The sequence below is a fragment of the Amborella trichopoda genome, chromosome 4, assembly GCF_054954075.1.
Source record: "Amborella trichopoda isolate Santa Cruz 75 chromosome 4, AtrichopodaSantaCruz75HAP2 v2.0, whole genome shotgun sequence".
NCBI classification, from domain to species: Eukaryota; Viridiplantae; Streptophyta; class Magnoliopsida; order Amborellales; family Amborellaceae; genus Amborella; species Amborella trichopoda.
Genome location: NC_142339.1, coordinates 55,902,755 through 55,922,984, shown reverse-complemented (window position 1 = coordinate 55,922,984; position 20,230 = coordinate 55,902,755). Strand labels below are relative to the sequence as shown.

The window sequence follows — 20,230 nt, the reverse complement described above, 5'->3', positions numbered from 1 at the left end:
TTATTTTTCTTATTTGAAGCTTTGAATAGGCCACGATATTGTATTCCTTTGGTAGAAGTGTACCAAAGTAATTGAGCCTATTTCAAGCAGAAGTGCTTCATACCATTTCCTCGTCTTATTACCATCATCTTCTATGATTGTATCAATAAGAAAAGTGGTTTCTATGAACAAGGATTTTGCTAAAGGAGGGGCTTTTATTGGACTAGGAGAAAGGACAAGTTCTTGGGCTTGTCTTTTTATTAGTTGGCTTGGGGTTCTTGGATAGGTTATCATAGGCTTATCTGAAGATGGTGAAAATAGTGGGTAACTTATTATAGGTGATCCAGAAGGAACAATTTCCATCTTATTTTTCCCTTTATTTTGACTATTAATATCCATTATTGGTTGTCTTTGGCAGTTTTCTCTATGTATATCTCTGTCCCCCCTGCAAAAATTCACGAGTTAAGAAATCAGAAAGGAAGTTAGTATTGCCTTTAAGATGATCGATATAAAAATCAAAAGAGGAGAGAATTGCTTGCCATCGGGGAAAGATTTGTTTTGAAACCAAATTTTTAACATCTTTGAAAAGAATGTCTTTAGCTGCTTTACAATCAGTACGAATTAAAATTTCTGATTAAGAATATCACTTTGGAATTTGGATACACAATGAACTATTGCTAATATTTCTTTCTTAACCGTAGAATAATTTTGCTGAATATTATTCTAGGCTTTTGAAGTAAAACAGACAAGTTGGTCCTTATCATTTATTCGTTGTTTCAAAATTCCTCCCAATGCAATCTCGGAGGCATCACATTCAATTATTTTAAATGCCTTAGGATCAGATAGAGTAAGACAAGGCAATTCCTTGGCTTTATGTTTTATTGTTTGGACTGCCATAGTATGCTCATCAATCCACTTGGATGGATTCTTTTTTAGCCTTGCAAGTAAAGGTTTAGCATCGATGGCCAGGTTTTCATAAAAGTCAGCAATATAATTTAAACAGCCCAAAAATCGTTGGAGTTCAGTTTTATTGAGAATAATATCAGGGAACTTATCAGCAAAGGCTATTGCCCTGTCAATAGGGGTAATGCTTCCTTGGAAGATATTACGGCCCAAGAATCTCATTTTAGTTTGGCAAAGACTGATCTTTCTTGCTGATACAACCAAACTTGAAGTTTTGTTTGCATTTATGTGTTTAAAATGTTGATCAATATTTTCTGAAAATATTAAAACATCAGCTATGTAAACAATCATGAATTTCATATAGTGGTTAAAAATATCATTCATTATTTTTTAGAATTCGAAAAGAGCATTTTTTAGCCCAAAAGGCATTACGTTCCATTCGTAATGTCCAAAGGGTACATTAAAAATTGTTTTATATTTATCTTCTTCAGTTATTTGTATTTGCCAATAACCAGATTTTAAATCAAATTTTGAGAATATACATGCATGGACCAGTCTATCAAGCAATATTTTTTGTTAAGTATAAGATACCTAATCCATTTGAGTGCCTGGTTTAGAGGCTTGTAATTTATTACCAGTATTGGTGCTTCTCGCTCCTTTTATGCAGTTTTTTCTACATAAAAGGCTGAACAACTCTAAGGAGAAGAACTTTTCCTGATTAAATTTTTCTGGAGCAATTCATCAATTTCTTTCTTACATATTTCAAGGAGTCTTGTATTCATTTGAATTGGTCTAGCTTTAGTTGGTATTTTATTTTTATTAAATCCTTCTTCATAAGGTAAGCTCACTATATGTTTTCTTCTGCTCCAAAAAGCATTTTGCAAATCATTGCAAATTTCTTCTTCTATTTTTCTTTTAATATTATCAATTTCCTTTTTATTTTCTGGTAATAGAAGGTTTTCATTTATTAATTTGTATTTTATTTCTTCTTTTAAAGAGCATAAAAATATTTCCTTATTTTCTATAGTCTGTTTGACATTACTAATTTCTTTAACCTTAGGTTTATCTATGAAATCGAATTTTACCTTATGACCATCTAGATTTGATTCAATTCCTGTACTATCTATTTTCAAGGGATACAATAATTTTAAGAAAGGAGTTCCAAGAATAACAGCTTGACTTAACCCCTTAACCATGATAAATGGCATTTCAAAGCAATTTCCATTATTACAAAGAGCAACATTAGATAATTTATATTTTATCATTAGTTTACTCCCATCTGCTGTATTGAGTATTTGAGTAGTCTTGTCAAAATTATTTAGTTGGTACTAATCCCTCATTTATACAATTAAGGTCTATGCCTGAGTCTATTAAGGCAAGTGATTGAAAGCTATATTCTCTGTTTACTATTATTCTTATTAGGGTAAACCATTTTTGAGTAATTACTCTATCCAATAAATGTAGATGGTTGTTTTCTTGTAAATCTTTATTGACTAGGTCAGAGAATTCTGGCATGTCTAAATCAGGAGACACAACTGGTGGTATTATTCTTTTATGGGTATCTAAAAGGCTATCAAATTCTAATTCATCATTAGTTTCTTCGTCTGAAAAGTCAGTAGTCATTTCTAAAATCCTTATTCTATTTTTAAGATGCTGGACCTCACTTTTTACCTCATTATTTCTTGCTTTAAGTCAGAAATAGAAGGTTCTTTTTGTATAATATCTCTTTTATTGATTCTTCCTGTGTTTTAACAAAAGGAGTAGGTTCATTTTTTATTTTAGCTATTTTCAAATATTGTGTTAAGGCTTCCCTTTTAGCTTCTGGGTCAAATATTTTAATCTATAATTAGATTTTCTTCATTTGTAAGAGTATTAACCATTTTGCAAAGACAATCATCTATATCTTCTTCAGAGTATGAGCTACTTAAGATTAGATTTTCATCCTCGATTCTCCCTACAAGAGACTCTGTATAGGAGTCTGATGTATTCATATCGGATTCATCATCTATTTGAAGTATATCATACATATGGGTTTTGATTACCTCTTCCAACTGTAAGTCATTGATTTTCTTTTTAACCTTATAATTATTTTTATAATGTTCTACCTTCCCACAACTATAACATACTAGAAGCTTTCTTTTTCCTTTTTTGTATTTGGCTTTTGGGGCAAATTTCTTAGTGAATTTTTCCCTAATATCTTTCTTTTGACCAAATTTATACCTCTTATTCTTATTTTTTCTTTTATAGATTTTACCAGATGAGGGTACAATATTATAACCAAATTGTTCACAAAAATCTCCTAACTACTTTTTCCCTGTAATTCTCTGTTTGTCCAACTTCCTCTTTAATTTTAAATCAGTGCATTGGGCAAGTCCTTCTGTACAAATTTATGCAAACAGTTCTCCTAAAGTGTAAAGGGAGTAAGGGATTATTCCTTGATTCTTATTTTTTAGTCTGGTTTTCAACTTCTCAGCAAACAAATAGGGTAGACCTGCTATGAATTTTTCCTTCCAATAGTCCGCACTACTATCCTCTCGGGTTAGAAGGCATGAAAAGAATACATCCTTATACCACTTATAATGAGCTAATGTTGGACATCTGAGATTTGATAATAGATCTTCAGACCTAGCATCTAACAAGGAAGTACTCCCTACAAAGTGGAGGGTTGTTGTATAAATGAGTGTATTGACATCATCATTTTCACTATAAGGAATATCTTAATTGAATTCATTATTTACAGTCCATTATCTTGTAGCATTTCATATTTGATTTTTAGTGGTTTAACTCATATGAAAGTCCCACCAACCTCATAACCATCCAGTAAAACCACTGACAATAGCCTTAGCTACTAGCCATATTTTCTTGCTACTTTACAGGCAGTGGCATACATAGTGATATGCTTCATGGTATTGAGTAGCTGATGGTCAGACATACCATCAATATTCCAATTGATGATTGTCCTTCCTGAGTAGGATATAGTATGGAAAATCAAATCTTCTACAAACTGTCTATCTACTGAGGTTGGCCTAGTATGGTATATTCTTGATTGAGCAAGAGGTGTCCAATTTTTCCCATAATCTATCCTATTGATATTCGAACTATTTTCTTTGAAGGCTTCTTCTATTTTGAATATTTCTTCCTCATTTGCTGAATCTGCTGCTAGCACCATGGCTTCTGATTCAACTATTACCCATTTCCCCTTTTTGTCTTTTAAACTCAACTTAGAAAGTTTCTTAATTAATTCATCAACCAATTCTTTATTTTCTTCCCTTTTTTTGAACCCTTTTAGGCTGAATCTTTCTTCATTTACTTTTAGAGGAGATTTAAATAACACAGCCTTTTTCTCTTGTCTTTTACTATTCTGCCCTTGAGATCTTTCTATTATATTTTCCATCCTAGTTGTTTGTTTTCCAATAGTCTGTAAACAGAGATTGGTATAATTATTTTGTTCGATTATATGTGGGATCATTTCTATCTTTAGGCCGTGTTCATTAGGAGCCATTCTATAGGGAGATGCTTTGGTTTCTGGTTTATCTTTTATTACTCCTTTAATTTGCGAGCTTTTCTCTGGGGGATGTATACTTAGGATCTCTTCTCCTTCAGTCGTATAAAAGGATTGGTACTGATTTTGCAGAGTATTTAGCTCAAAGTTAGGGACAGGAATATCTTTTTCTTTGAGGGTTAATTTCAACCAATCAAAGAAACCTATGTTTTGCTTATTTCTTTTTATAAACTTATTGTATCTTTTATGAAATACATCTAATAATTCTTGAGAAAATTATGTTAGATACCATTCCCTTATTTCTCTATTGGCTTCAGACAGGTAATCATTTTTTAACAATTCTATATTTAATTTTTCTTTCTTCTGAAGTGTCAAGATTTGAAAATCGAGATCTGAGTATGTTGGGTCATTCCCTGATAGACTGGGATCATATGGTTCATATATAGGTATGTGCATATTACTATCTGTTCTTGTCAATCCTTGTATTATTGGTTTATCTTGTAAAGATGAGGTAGAGTGTCTAGAAGGTATAGGTATTCTTCTTGGAGGTCTCACTATATCATCTGAAAAATTCAATCTAGTTCTTCGACTAGAGTTGAATTGTATTTCAATATTTCCGTCAGGATGTTCCACTATTTGATCTGGTTCATTATTTATGGGGGTCCTATATTGTTGGTTTTCATTATGGATAGACCAATTTTCTGGCAGAATTACTCGAGACCGGTTTATTGATTTTGGGATAACAGTATTGGACTTTTGTATATTTGTTTGGAAGAAGATTGTCTGTCCTCTAGTATCCATTTGCAAAACATTTGGACTAGGTGTATTCATAACTTTATAACATATCCTATAGATTAGAGCTATATTCTGAGAGCCCGGATTCATATCGAACCCTTGAGTTTTTATATTAAGGGTAAGTACTTTAAGGAGGTTGGGATCACTTAGAGATACTGAATAATTATGAAAGCAATTAAAATAAACAGGCCTACTACACAAACTAGATTCTACAATTCCTAATAAAGAATCAGTAAATTTGTTATGTCTTTTATCTCTAAGACATAATAATATGGAGTTATTTAATCCTAGTCTAGTAAGCGGTTTTACAGCAATTTGTATAAAGCCTATGTGTAGATACTTATAATCTTTATTTTTATGAGTCTAAATCATTTTATTTGATAATAACTGAAAACTTTCCTGTTCACTATTAACTGACAAACTTTGTTCTACCGTTTTATTGTATAGCTAGTTCTAAACTCAAAAGTACCTTTTTTATAAATATCAATAATAGAAACTCTTGGTATGTTCCAAGTATGTATTTGTGTTTCTATGTTGTCAATTATTATCTCTTCCATATTTTTTATCCTTAGTGTACCGCTAGATAATGATAATGTCCTATTGGATAGCGTCCTAATAAAATTTTCCGTTTAAGGTAACGGATGAATACTCAGGTCAATAGATTTATGCCACGGTGCCTTTTGGCGGCTGTCCTGCCCTTTTTCGGCGATGGACTACTATTACCTCAGTTTCAACTCTCGGACTTTCCTCATTTTTTCATGCGAGCTAGTGGGCTCACATTAGCATATATATATATATATATATATATATATATATATATATAACAGGTGTCTTATAAATTAATGAAACAACATTCAAAGACCATATTAAGGCTATTTATTTGACCCTATTTTTTAAATAGACACTCTTTTCATTCTAATGAACAATAACAAAAAAGCAAAATTTAAAATTGGAAAAAGTTTATATAAATATGCTACCTTATAATGTAGAACTACGGATGCCCCTAAAAAATCCATCGGAAAAGGTAGTTTTTATGTTGAAAAACCATTTGATTGATCATCTAAACATTGAGATGTACGACTATGAAAAATAAAAAAAATTTAAGTCTCAAACATAGTGTATTTTACAACATATTATCTATACCGTCCATTTTCAAGATTTTCATATGTTTATAGATATACTGGATTTTAATTTTTTTTTAAATTTAAAATTTTATAATTATATATAAAAATAGCTTTTGAGATAATCCTAAAAAAATTTACATCAAAATTATATATCATGATAAAATTTGAGGGTGCACCATACCTCTATACCTACAGATGCATCCATATGCAAATTGCACCCTTTAAAAACACATCTAACAAAATGTTTTCTAAAACAATTAATATAGGCCGTCCATTTTAATGCAATACTTAGATCAAAACATTCAAAGGATCTTTTCGTTCCTAATTTCCCGAATATTGCATCACTTTCATCTATTGGATTTCACATCCAATGACTGAAAATGATTGTTACCTCCTTATACAAAAAAAAAAATGATCTCCTAGATGAAATTCGGTAAGTTTAACAATTTCCTTATATGTTTATGTCAGGTGCCACGATCTCTGCAGCCCCAAACAAGGTCTGCATTGAATTTTTCACCGTCGGAAAGGGAACTTGTAACCATATCCACTGGTGCCGTAAGGAGGTCCAAGGGTGGAGTGGCCATGCCCAGAGAATCTGCACCTGTGCGAGTGCCAATACATATGCTGACGCATCATCTATTATTAAGAAATTATGAATAAATGAATCAAAATAAATGAGACTATAAATTCTTCTTATTGAGGTACTGGACAAGCTCGCCATTTTTGAAACGTTGATTGTGTTGTTGTAATGGTGATCTTCGATGTAGGCCAATCTCCACTGTCTGATAGTTTTGGGCAACTTTAGTTTGATCATAACCGAAGCAATCTGTACTAGGGCAGTATTTTGCAGTTCTCATTTTACCAAACGACCCCAGTTAGTTGAGAAAAAACTTAGATAATGATGATTTCAGTATAATAGATGCTTCCCTGCTTCTGCTCGAGCAATCCATCCAATAGGAAAAAGGTTAATCAGTCTTCGTAAGTGCTTCGAAATTTTGATGTCAAAATATTGCATAGGGACTATCCGATTTTTGCACAGTTCCCTAAAAAGACAGACCATCCGATTTTTGTACAGTTAAATTGTTTAGATATCCAAAATCAGCTAATTTGATGCAGCACTTGCATTTAGTGTGTCCATTAGATGTTTAATGTGCTTATATCTATTTCAAAACTCAAAAAGTTCAAATAAAAAGGCCAATAGTACATCCTTTTTTTTGTTTAAAGTTGTCAATAGCACATCCTCGAGTGTATAAACAGTTTTGTTGTCATTAAATGAATGATACATCCGAGCTTTATCCCAAATCTTTTGGGGGGGCGTGGGGGCTACAAAAATCGTGTTCCATTCAGGATTCATTAAGTGAATGATACAAAAGTTCAGAATGGATTAACTCTCCAACTTGAACCAATAATACAAGGATTATGAAGTAAAAAAGGCAGAGAAGCACAAGCGTCGGTCACAAGGAAAGCCAAAAGCGAAGTTTCACAACAGTCTAGAGTTTTGTTCTCATTTCTTTATGGGTTCAATGCCTTCTTCCGTGCTTTTGAATTTTTTATCTGATTTACTGTTATACACAGGAAGAAGCATTATCAATCAAGCAAAAAAAGAAATAAGGAAATGCATAAATAAATAAAAATAAATGGACGAGTTTTTGATAAGCCAGGGCTTCGTGAAACTTCTTTTCTTTTTTGGGTATATCAAATGAGAGTACAAGCCCCTACCAATTTTTTGAAATAGTTAATAGTTTTCAAATGCGTAAGTAGGAATGAAACCTAAACCAGCAACTGTACCTGAGACTCAGGTGGTACTACCACCACGACCTCAACCCCATTCTCAGGTCATGAAACTTGAGAGGGTCTCACCTCAAAATGGTGTACTAGAAATTAGATGCAACACTTGAGAACCTTGTGATGTTCTACAGATCAGTTTCTGCCCCTAGCTGTGGATTTCGGAGCTCCAAAAAATAGTGCAAATCTTACAGACTTGTAAAGACTTGAAACGGACATTCTAGAAAAAATATTACAAGACGGAACATTTTTAGAGCTTAAAATCGATTTCTTTCGATCCATGGTTGTTGAGGTGTAGATAAATAATATGCAAAATTTATGGGGCTGGAGCCACGTTTTCCAACAAGGTTTAAGGTGTTCGAAGCATCAAGCCATGACTTCACAAAATACGTTTCCTCAATAAAAAGTAAAATATTATCTAACGGTTTGCAAAAGTAATTGTCAGAAAGAAAGATATTGCCAAGATAGAATAAAATTTATTGCGTTCTTAATAAGAGACTATGATATATGAAAAATTCATAATATGACATTATCTCAAATGGCTGTATTCTTAATAGTGCATTGCATTAATACATATACATCTGGGTGTAATCCATATAGATAGAAGAAAGACGAATAACCAGAAAGGCATTTAATAGCAAAGATGGAGAAACTCTCGAATACACATCTCTTTCTTTTTTATACAATTATTGAATAAAACATTAAAACAACCAACGAACATCATTTTGCTTACCTAAAATAAAGACAAGTAAATAGCATGAATACTAGCATATCTAGAGAACATAACTAGAATATGAATGATAAATAAATAATGATAGCTAATACAGCATAAAATAAAAACATGGAATTCACTAGAAAGGTGTACATTCAGCATGTAATTCAATAGAAACATGGAATTCACTAGAAGGTGTACACACCCTTGGTATTTGGCAATGATTTATGATGAGATTGTATACACTTGCAGGGATATGGATGTTTCCTAGATACATATCTCGAGGATGTCCAACGAGCTCGACGAACTCCTGGCGAAGGATGGGGCGAGGGCCCATGAAGAAGTGCACACCTGGCCCACTTCCGCTTAAGACCTAAGAAGAATTACTTAGAAGGAAAACTCACTGTATTCGGGCATCTTATTCCATGGTAAATTTTGCAATGGGCCAGTTTTTTGTGAACCTATTGTAAACTTTATAATGGGACTATTCTATAACCCCATTTTTTGTATAGGGTCCTTCGACCTATTCTTTTTTACCGATGAGTCCCGCCTAGAGGGCACTCTCGGACTAACCTCCAACTTGTACTTCTTTCCATTCAGCAATACAAATGTTAACGTTTATCAGAAAAAAAATGTGTACATTCAACAGAATCGATCATTCTTGTACATAAAGTTCCAACTTTGCACATACTAAAACACCAACTTAGACAGAGTTTTCTGGCTGCAAATGCAGAACATGTAGATCACATTAGATACAAACCAAAAGCCATCTTTTCGATAGATATTGTAAGGGATATTGTAAGGCCCAATTTGGACAGTTCGGATATATTGATTGACCATAGCGCCCAGCTACAATCCTAAACCATTTATAATTATGTAATAATTCATATGATAACCCAATCAACTATCTTACATCATTATTATGACAATCGTAAGGCCCCGTTTGTATTTTGGTTGCCTAGACCACTTATAAGTATGTAATAATTCATATGATAACCCAATCAAATATCTTAGATGATTATTATGACAACAAAATCGTGAGGCCCTATCTGAATGTTTTGGTTGTCATATCCAAGGGACATCTTTAGTTGGCTTTATGGGCAACTGTGATAAGAGGAAAGACACAGGGGTCATAAAAAGTAGACTTTTTTGCTGATATAGAAAAAAGGAATTTTCTTTTGTATCCATACGTGCAAATGTCCCTTTTCACTGGCTTTTTGCTAATAAGAGGGGTTCCAAAAGTTCAAAACCTCTGCAGATGGTGGTGTGCCAAGCTGCACACTACCCTCTCAGGCACAACTACCGTGAAGTGAAATCTCTACGGCCGAAAAAGTGAGGCCTAAGATAATCTACACAACAACCTATAACCCTCATACAATCGTCATTCCTTGTTCTTTGAATTCAATAGATGTCTTTGATTGATTTCTCTCAAAAAAAAAAAAAAAATAGATGTCTTCGATTAATCTTAACTGTTTAATTCACACTAATCCATTTATTTTTTATTGTGTTGATTAAATATTTTGCCGCTGCCCACAAGCAAACATTTAATGCATAAAATCTAAGTTGTAGGTAGAAACAATGTCAACTTTCTAATTTCAAAGAATGCCTCAAATCAATATTGATCTCAACAAAATATGAACGCTATAAGCAACTAAATGTCAATGAATATAATGGCACCATAACTTTGAGCTATTTTGGCATATCAGACATGAAATTGAACATTTCAACTCATTATTCCAAACCTGTTACACAAGTGCTGCATACGATATCTTGGACAACCACTAGAGGCAATGGATATCAAAGAAACAAAAGTAGAATCAGCTGATTTTACAACAGACAACAGGTTAAAGGCCATTCTGATTCTAAACCAGTATTCATAAAATGGAAAAACAGAGGAGGACCAATCAAAAGCAAAAATCATGAAAACAAAGGTCTCAATTTTATAGTTCCAAAAAAGGTTATGAGGAAGATAGAAAACCTTTGATTCAACAATCAAAAAGCAAGGAAGCCTCCATGGAACCCATGATCATAGAATCATTTCTGGGTTGCCCTTGCTTTCTTCATAGATCCGGCGCAAGTAATCTGCCTCTTCTCCAAAACACCCCACAAATTTTTGCAAGAATATCCTCTCCGACAACAAACAAACTGATGATAATTTCACATCCTTCTTGAGCAACTTCTTCGATCTCAAAGCTTGCAAAACATTGTTCCTAGGTATCACCCTTCCCCCCAAGCTATAACCAAAAATTTTTGGATTCATAATCAATTGGAACAAAACATCCTTTTGTTTCTTAACAAAATACTCCATTGTTTCCTTCAACTTCTTCACCGAGAGACACATTGTATAAGGAGCCCTCCGAAATATTGAAAATACATGATCTTCCGAGCACCCAAAACTCTTAAAAATGTCAACTTTTGCCTGCCATGTCTCGTTATTCATCGAGCTGAATGCATGAAGAGCATGAGCAAACATCAAAGAATTCGGACTAAAGCCCATCTCTATAATTTTCTCACAATTTTCCTTAAGTCTTTTGGGGTTATGAGAAAGCAACCTAGGCTGGACGATTGTCAATTGTTGCAGTTGTGAGGGACCAACTCCATAGCTCTCCATGCACCTCATATTGGGTAGGATTCTTTCCTCAATGGGAAATGAAAGTATCCAATTATTTCTGAGAACTCTAAGAACATTTTCATTGGTTTTCAAATAGCTTTTGAGGAATTCGATGGTTGGGGCCATCCTCTTCTCTGCACTGTAAGAGACGATGCATGCACGTGGAGATAGAAACTCCCCGAGATCAGGACCAGAGAGACCCAAATCTTCGAGCATTTCAAACTTGGGTTTTAGGGTTTTCTCAACATTGGCCACAAGAATCTTGGGGCTCTTCGTTACAATGGAACAGATATGGGCATCATGAAAACCAGAGTCTTTGAGGAAGTTTAGCACACATATCGGATTTTTGGTGGGTTTATTGAGGCCCAACCCGGAAGAAGAAGCAACGGCCAAGGCTGATTCTTTAGAGAGGCCAAGTGAGTCCATTAGAAGATTAACAATCGAAGAAGAAGAAGAAGGAGGAGAAGCACTTAAGAGGAGTCCATCTCCAGTGAGAGAAGGAGACGGAGTGAGAAGAGAGGTTTTTGTGGAATAGAGTTCAAAGGAAGAAGAGAAAGAAGGAAAAGGAATGAGAAGGGAAAATACATAGTGGGGTTTCAAGAGAGAGAGTGCCTGGAGTTTTTCCAAAGCCATTACTTCGAAGACGTTATAGAAACACCATTGACGATGGAGAGAGAGATTTGTGACTGGTAAAGGAAAGGAAACAGTGGAGCTGGTAGAAAGAAAGAGATCTTGAAGGGTTACAATATCACAATTTTAGAGAGAGAGAGAGAAACATACCGGGAAAGGGAGGAGCATGGGCCGTTTCTCACTCCTCTTCTGCAAATACGCCGCTCCCTCCCCCCGTCGGGAAACAACGGTTTTTGATCCAAGTTGAAACAAGTGGGAGGGAGACACAGTTTGTTACTAAGAACTGAACCCGAATTTTCCTAGAATTTGCGGATGTGCCCTTCACTTTAAAGTTAACTTGTTAACTATGCCACGAGCACTGTTTAAAAACTTGATTATGTGGATTGAAAATCGTTGATCCGAATTGTAGAGCACCAACTCAGATTGAAAATTTTTATTATATTAGATTGTACACAAATCGAGTATTTTTTTTTGTACATAGATGGCATAATCATTCCCACTTATTAGATATCAAATTGGATTTTTTGGAGTGAGTCACGAAATCTGAGAATTTTTTTTTTTTTTTGGAACTTTGGGTCTATTCAATAACACTCTTACGACCACAAAAATGATCGGGTACTCTATGTACAAAAGACAAATGGTCTTTTTATAGACAATTCTATATCATATTAACATGTTTAGTTCTTTTCTGAAAAAAATGTTAAAAGGCATCGGTTACTGTAGTTGAATGCTGCTCAGGGGGTTCATAGATCAAATCACATGAGATGTACCCATTTGAATAGAAAGCATGCAATTTTCTTTTCTTTTTTTTTAGGCTTAGATCTTGGTTTTAGGACTTAATATTATTATTATTATTATTATTATTATATTTTTTTTGAATGTTAGCTTTTATTTTCATTTGAAGTGCGAGATGTACTTCGAGCTATGTATAGAAGAAAAGGCGAAAGAAAGAAGAATGAAAACCACACAACCCTGCCTCTGAAGGCATCCTTTGCTTGGCATTGGGATACCTTGAGACAGAGGTGCCTCTAACAAATAAGGACGGGAAAAAGAATAGGAAAGGGTACCCAAAATTCTCATGGAAAGAATAGGAAACAAAAGAGAAGAGAATTGAAAATGACCTTAGCTAATGTCCTCCTGATATTCTAGCCAACTCATCAGCATGATGGTTGCTTTATCTGGGATACATGCTGACAACTTTATTACCCTCTAGTTCCATTCGAATTTTATCTATATTAAGTCTCCATCTCCTAAGGGGTCGAAGAGGGGTGGGAGTATCATGGAATTACATTTGTCGAGTCTCCTTCTATAACCACCTTCTTATAGTTACGGCCTGTTCTGTGTACTCCTTGTCTAACTGCTTGGAGCTCATCCTCATTGTCTGTGCAGGGAGAAAGAGCACCACTATGCGTTACCTATATAATGACTATGGTCTCACAGCTAACGACGCCTTAGAGGCGAGAAAGAGCACCACTATGCGTTACTTATATAATGACTATGGTCTCACAGCTAACGACGCCTTAGAGTCTTTATCTGTGACAATATCATCGAGAGGGCAAATTCTTTTTCCAATTATTTGGGATTGGTTATATAAACTGGTTTTCTCATTTTTTTCACACAATACAAATGTTTGTAATGATCATCCCTCTCTTTCTAAGTTGTTCCACAGTCAAGCATCTGTCTCGGGCAACAACCCACAAGAAGGCCTACACTCCATCGGAACATAGAGGGTCCACACTTTGTTGATCCCGGGGAGAGGTCTAAGATATCCGTCACAAGCCATATGTTTGTAAAGAGACCCACTGAAAAATTTCCCCCGGGATTAAGGTCCCAAATAACGGCATCCGTGGTAATACACTTGCTTTAGAAGGACAGTGTATGGTGATTCTAGCACGTCTCTTAAAATATTATATATGACAATCCTCCTAAGTGGGTGTTTTGCTGGAGGAATCAAATATATAATTACTTCTTGAGGAGTATACTATACTAAAAGTAGTTTTGACATTGTTGCATTTTCCTTTCCTTTGGAGAAAAATGTGAGAAAAGTGAGAGAGATTTTCTCAAATACTATGTCTTGATGAGAGCTTCAAGCAATTTGTATATAGAGTAGAGATGCCTTTTCATGAATTGGAATGTTTATGTCACTGAATAAAAAGATTTCTTAACTGCACCCCACTAAGAACTTGAAAAACTAATATCTTAAGATTGAATAGAAACGTTCAATTTTTAAAAGGTATGATCTAAGTGTTAGGAAAGTTAAATTTTATTTATTTTTATTAATAATCATTTAGTGATTTTAAGATGGTTACCAAATTTCAGATTGAAAAAATCCTCTCAAGTAGGTCATTTAACCAAGGGAATAGATGTAAATTATGGTCCCCAAAGAGCATAGTATATGCGCTCATACATTAAAAACTTGCAACCGTTCATGAATTCAAGTTGCCATCAGTCACACTGATATGCTCGATCTACACTATTTTCAAGTTTTTATAGATCTGCTCGATCTGCACTATTTTAGAAGCTTTAAATTTTATAATTAAAGATGAAAATATATTTTAACACTATTACAAAGATTTCTAGTATTGAAACCACATTGTTTGACACTATTTGATAGTGAGCTTTACTTTGATTGTTTAGAGCCTTGGCTCTATACAAACCACACCCAAGGTAAATGGCCTCATTGTATACAATCCTTCACAAATAATCTTAAAAAAATGGAAAATATAAAAATAGGCATTTATAGCCAAAACATTTTTCAATCTTTTGCTAAAATGATAGAAAATATAAAAATACAATACAAATCAATTTCTTTTTTTTATTTTTATAATTTTTTTTAAGATCCCACCTCCAAACACGGGATGTAATTCAACTAACAGGCAGGGTTAAAGGACACCCAGCCATGTAGTAGAAAAAAAACGCCTTGAGTAGGAGGCCTACTTTAAGGAGTCCAAATTAGACCCCCTAAACCAGCTCGCCTAGTTGGCGAGTCCGGGTAACCCAGACAGGTCCAGTTCGACCTAGCCAGTTTTTCCTAGACTGGATATTAAATTGTTTGCGCGGGGAAAGTGAGATCTCTCACTCTAAAGCATAAACGGCAAGGTCTCCTCGGTCTCTATCTCCTTGGAGTTCTTCGTCTTGCTCATAAAACCCTTGATTTTGTCCCTGACTTCCAGGATGGATGGATACCTCAATGCTTTCGGTTTACCTCGACATTGAGGGTTTCTCGGTTCACCTTGCCATCTAGGGTTGCTTCATCCTTTTCAAAATTTAGTCTCTCCTCATATCCCCCGTGAGAAATGGTCTAATTTTCTCAATTTTTTTGAAACGTTTCATCAAAAATTGCCTCACCCACAAGACCTCATTTTTCATCATATATCGAACCAAGCACGGGATCGAAGAAAGGTGTGGCACCCATATCAAACCTATAGGTATGACACTAATAGGCGATAAGATGAGAGAGAGAGTAGGTAGGCTAACTATGTATGGCACCGAGAATAGACTTAGGTGGGCTGGCCATGTGTGGCGCCGACCAAGTACAATACCTGTTAGGAGGTGCAAGTTAGTTCAAATAGATTTGAAATCTATTTTCTCTCATTTCTATACATATTGAGATTGAGATGATCAATTTGAGGATTTTTAAGCATCGAAACAACCTTTTCTTTTTAATTTTTGAGGTGCGCCTTAATTTGATTGTTTAGGAACTCACCCTTATATAAACATTTTCCAATAGTAAAATGTAGGTGGCATTCCCAAATGCTTAATACGTTGCTACTATTTTAAATAGCAACCAATCACTTATCCATGGCATGCAGAATTACTGTAAAAAAAATAAAAAATAGGGGAAGGGGTTAGGGTCGTGGTGGTAACGCCCCACACCTTAGTTAACATTACCCTACTAATACCTTCAAAAAAACTAACTCCAAATCTATTTGAAAAAATAGATAGGAGCATGTCTTACCCATTGACTTAGCCAAAAAAACAGATAAAAAATAATATTGGGATTTACCATAATTAGCACCCAGTCCCTTATCATGTCCTTCCAATATTTAATTAGAAGAATAAGAATCGCATGGGTAATTAATTACGAGTGCCAAGGATAATTAATTACTAGTGCCAATGAATCTTAACTCTGCATTATAAATACCCAATAGATGAGTATGGGCATAGGAATACAAGAACCCAGGCATTGTAAACAATCTCTTTTCTCACAAAGCATGATGGTTCCCCTCTTTTTCACTCTTATGCTTGTCCTCTCTTATGGTAAGCTTTTCATGCCTACCCTTCATATGTGTAGTGCTTCATTTATCATTTTGGTTTTTTTACAAATGATTGGTCTCATCATGTTGGCTTGTTTTGAATTACTTTTAATCTTAACGATTTTTTTGTTTTTTCTTTTTTTTCAATTTTTTGTGTTATTGCTTGTGAATTTTTTCATTATTTTTAGCAGTTTAGTGATAAAAAATGAGATATAATGTCGCTAATGACAATTGCTACCACTCAAGTACTAAGTACTAAGCCCGATTCCTAATTATTTCAGTTGTTGCTTGTGTTTTTTTTTTCGTTTTTTTAGTTCCCCTTCTTTAAAGCCATTATATCAATGTTTATTGGAGGCATAAGCGGTGTTTTAAAATAGGGCAATTTCCAATCGAGGTCGTTGAGATGGGAATCGATTGGGCAATTCCAAGATGGTATGGGTCTTGGCCTGGTTCCCCCCCTTAAATCCGTGTTTCTTCTGGATGACCGATTCGGATAGATGCAGCCGAATCTGAATGTCCGATGTAACGATCCATCATAGATCTATGGGTGAACAATCAGCCCTACCGATCCGGGCTTTGAAACAACGGGCATAAGTAATTGTGGGATCCAGTTTTGCTTTTCTTTTTTGTTTTAAGTTTGAAATTTCAGGATGCATCTAATTACAACTAGATGGTTATTGAGGATGTTTTCAAGAATTTCAAATGTTTATAGATTTACTCAATCTACAGCATTTTGGTTGTTTAAGATTCATAATCAAGGGTGCATACAAATTTCTGGTCATTTTAAGAGTCTGTCAATTTACTATCAAAGTGCCAATAAACTCTTTTCTCTCTCTCTTTAAACTTAAGATGAAGGTTGTGTTTCTCTCACATAATTCATGCTTGACAAAACTTGATGCAGAGGGTGTTTCGGCACAGATGCTATGCAAGGTTGATTTGCCATTCAACCCCTGTACTGATGATTACGCGTGTATCAGGGAGTGCAGGAAGCAGGCCCTATTCGGAGGAATTTGCACCAAGCCTACTATCTGCCAATGCAACGTCATTTGCTGATGTTAAATGAATCCCAGGCCCCTCAATATATGGTGTTAGTTTCCATGTTCCTTCATCTAATGGGGTCTTGATTATTTGCAAGGATGTTATGTGATTATAATAAATGCAAAGTGACATAAAGAACTGGGTGAGAAGTCTTATCTTTCCTTTTCTCTTATTCTTGTTGTGTTAGCTTCTTAAATGTATAGAAGGGTTGAGAAAATCGACTCCATTAAGGTATTTGGCCTTTGCCTGAGCTGAGTTACTTGGGCAAGTCTGAGTAACTCGTCCAAGTTTAGTAAGTTAAAAAAAATAAAAGATTAACACGAATATTAATTTACATATGTTATAGCTTTTGTTTTCATGCGATTGAATGTCAAATGACCTAATAGTCCGGTCATTCGCCCTTGGGATTCCTCCATGTAGAATGATTTAGTTTCGAATCCTCTACATGCTCATTTTTTATTAATGTTTTAATAAAAAAAAGTATTATAGTAATAGACACTTACTTTAGTTGACAAAGAAATCCTGTTGTGCAGTGGTTAAAGTGCTAAGCTCTTAGAATACCCTGTTAAACAATAGTTTAACTCCTATTTTTTCTTAAAAAGAAGTAAAAGAAAGGGTTTGACAAACTCCTATTTTTTTTTTACAAAAGAAGAGAAAGAAACGGTTTGAGAAAAAGAAGGCGGATGATTAAGGAAGGATTCAAACTCTCATTATCATGGACGATAAGTATGCTCACAAACTAGTGCATTATTTGAATGTTTGCGTAAAAAATCAACACATTATTATATAGGGAAAATATCCCCGTACCACCTATTTTTAGTTTTCATATCTCAATAGACTCAATGATTCAAAATACATATCTTAACTCCCAGACTAACTTTCCTCACTTTTAACTATTTCTTTAGCCCTAACAAATACAAAAAAAACATGCTCATTCTAAACCCTTTATCTCTTTAGGTGATATAGTCCCCCCAAATTTCTCTCATTCTCTCACTTCCTTAAGATTCTCCCAAACCCTTTCTCTCTGTATTTGCATCCACTTTTTTGCTCCAGATCTCTCGCTCTCTCTCTATCATGTGTTTCCCCCAAACCCCTCTCTATCTCTCCTTGTGTTTCCTAACCAACGTCTCTCTCTCTCTCTCTCGCCCTGTGTTTCTCCAACTAACCTCTCACTCTCTATGTTTCCCAACCCCCCTCTCTCCCCCCCGTGAGAGTCCCAATAACTCTCGCTACCAATTGGTGACGCACACTATTTAAACATGCAACAATGTCCAGAAAAGGTCTGCCATAGATTAAGCCCATCACCAAGATATTGAGTAATGGAGAGAGAGAGAGAGATTGGGAAACAGAGAGGGTGGGGGGGACATACAGGGAGAGAGAGAGATTTGGGAAAACATAGGGGAGAGAGAGAGTTTAGAGAAAGTCATGGAGAGAGAGATTTAGGGAAAAATCATGTGAAGAGAGAGAAAGGATAGGATTTAGAAAAGATATATCTTTTTTATATTTGTTTGAGGTAAAAAAATAGGTCCAAATTCTTATATTTGTTTGAGGCCAAAAAATAGGTTTAAAGGGGATAAAGTTAGCTTAAAGAGGTAGAAGATATAAAACTTAAAAATGGGGGCTAAGGAGATATTTTCCCTATTATATATAACTTATTTAGAGCGCGTGTACAGTGTACTCAGGGCAAACTCGCTACGACATAGGGGGAAGCCGAGTTACTCAGCCGAATTCGAGTAGCCTTGGCCAAGTCTCCAAATACTGATGTATATTTAAAGCAATGCATTAGCACAATATTGACAAATACTTTGTCATAAACTAATAGCAGGAATGGGCGAGATATGCCAAAATCTAATGGAGTTTGAAAGGAGAACCATGACTTCAAAGAGGTAGAGTGAGAATATGCCACAAGATTTCGCCTAATCTCATAATCTCTAATATTTCTCCTAAATTTAGGGCTTCAAACTAGTTGTTCCTCTTTGATTTTATCGGATAACTATGACTTCACAGAGGCAGAGAAAATACACCACAAGCGAGAGAAAACATGAAATGTCTTCAATAAACAAAATTGGTGTATGTTCGATTGTTCAACAACTTAAAAGGAAAAGTCGTTTTTTTTAAAAAAAAATTGTTTTTACATTAAAAAACGGACACGGTTATAATAACGGAAACTATTCGGTAAAACCGTAATAACAGAAACTATAACGGATATGTATGTATTTTTCCCTTGTTTATAATTCTAACATATTATCAACTCTCAAATCCATGTACATGGAGAAATTATACCCCCTTCTTAAATCACATGGGCACCAAATATATATATATATATAACAGGGAGGAAAAAAATTAAACCAAAAAAATAAAAGTTAAAAAGAATGAAATAATGTACCCTCTCTTGAGTTTAATCCAATCTTCTTCTTTCTCTTCCCAATTTACAAGGCAGGGTACATATATTCTTGTTTGGAAAAACAACTAATCACATACTTGACTCTCAAGAAAACTAAACACCATTAAATCCTCATTATTCATATTGCCAAACATTATCCACGACAAAAACAATTCAAAAAAATTTAAAGAAAAAAAAGTTTATATAAGGTCATAATCTTAAAATATAGAATTAATGTGCACCTCAAAAATCCATCGAAAAATGTTGTTTTGATGTTGGAAAACCCTCTAATTGATAATCTCGATATCAAATGTATAAATATGTAAAGAAAAAAGAAAAAAAAAAAAAGGTTTTGAGTCCCAAAAATAGTAAATCTTTTAATACATTATGTGAACCATCCATTTTCAAGATTTTCATATGCTTGTCGATCAACTTGATTTGAATTATTTTTTGGAGTTTAGAATTTCATAATTAGAGATGAAAAATGATTACCAGCTCATTCTAAAAAAAAT

The 20,230-nt window shown here is 34.5% G+C and overlaps 1 protein-coding gene and 1 long non-coding RNA gene across 6 annotated transcripts; one reads left to right on the top strand and one right to left on the bottom strand.

Annotated features, from left to right (window-relative positions):
• Positions 1–6,547: 6,547 nt before the first annotated feature.
• On the bottom strand, positions 6,548–12,291 carry LOC18422191 (transcription termination factor MTERF15, mitochondrial). Of its 4 annotated transcripts, none has more exons than XM_088865857.1 (2): positions 10,779–12,291; positions 6,548–7,346 (listed from the first exon to the last, which is right to left on the bottom strand). In XM_088865857.1, exon 1 carries the CDS (start codon positions 12,042–12,044, stop codon positions 10,827–10,829), a length of 1,218 nt encoding a protein of 405 aa, XP_088721983.1. In that variant the 5' UTR covers positions 12,045–12,291; the 3' UTR covers positions 6,548–7,346; positions 10,779–10,826. The 4 variants fall into 4 exon arrangements, with proteins under 4 accessions (XP_088721983.1, XP_020520400.1, XP_006827067.1 ...); XM_020664741.2 differs by having other exon boundaries at positions 6,548–7,236; XM_006827004.4 differs by having other exon boundaries at positions 6,548–6,904.
• Positions 12,292–16,210: 3,919 nt separating this feature from the next.
• Positions 16,211–17,507, top strand: LOC148782612 (uncharacterized). 2 transcript variants are annotated; one of them, XR_016054935.1, is made up of 2 exons: positions 16,211–16,301; positions 17,199–17,507. It is a non-coding gene; the product is annotated as an uncharacterized LOC148782612 (long non-coding RNA). The 2 variants fall into 2 exon arrangements; XR_016054934.1 differs by lacking the exon at positions 16,211–16,301 and adding an exon at positions 16,572–16,891.
• Positions 17,508–20,230: the final 2,723 nt, after the last annotated feature.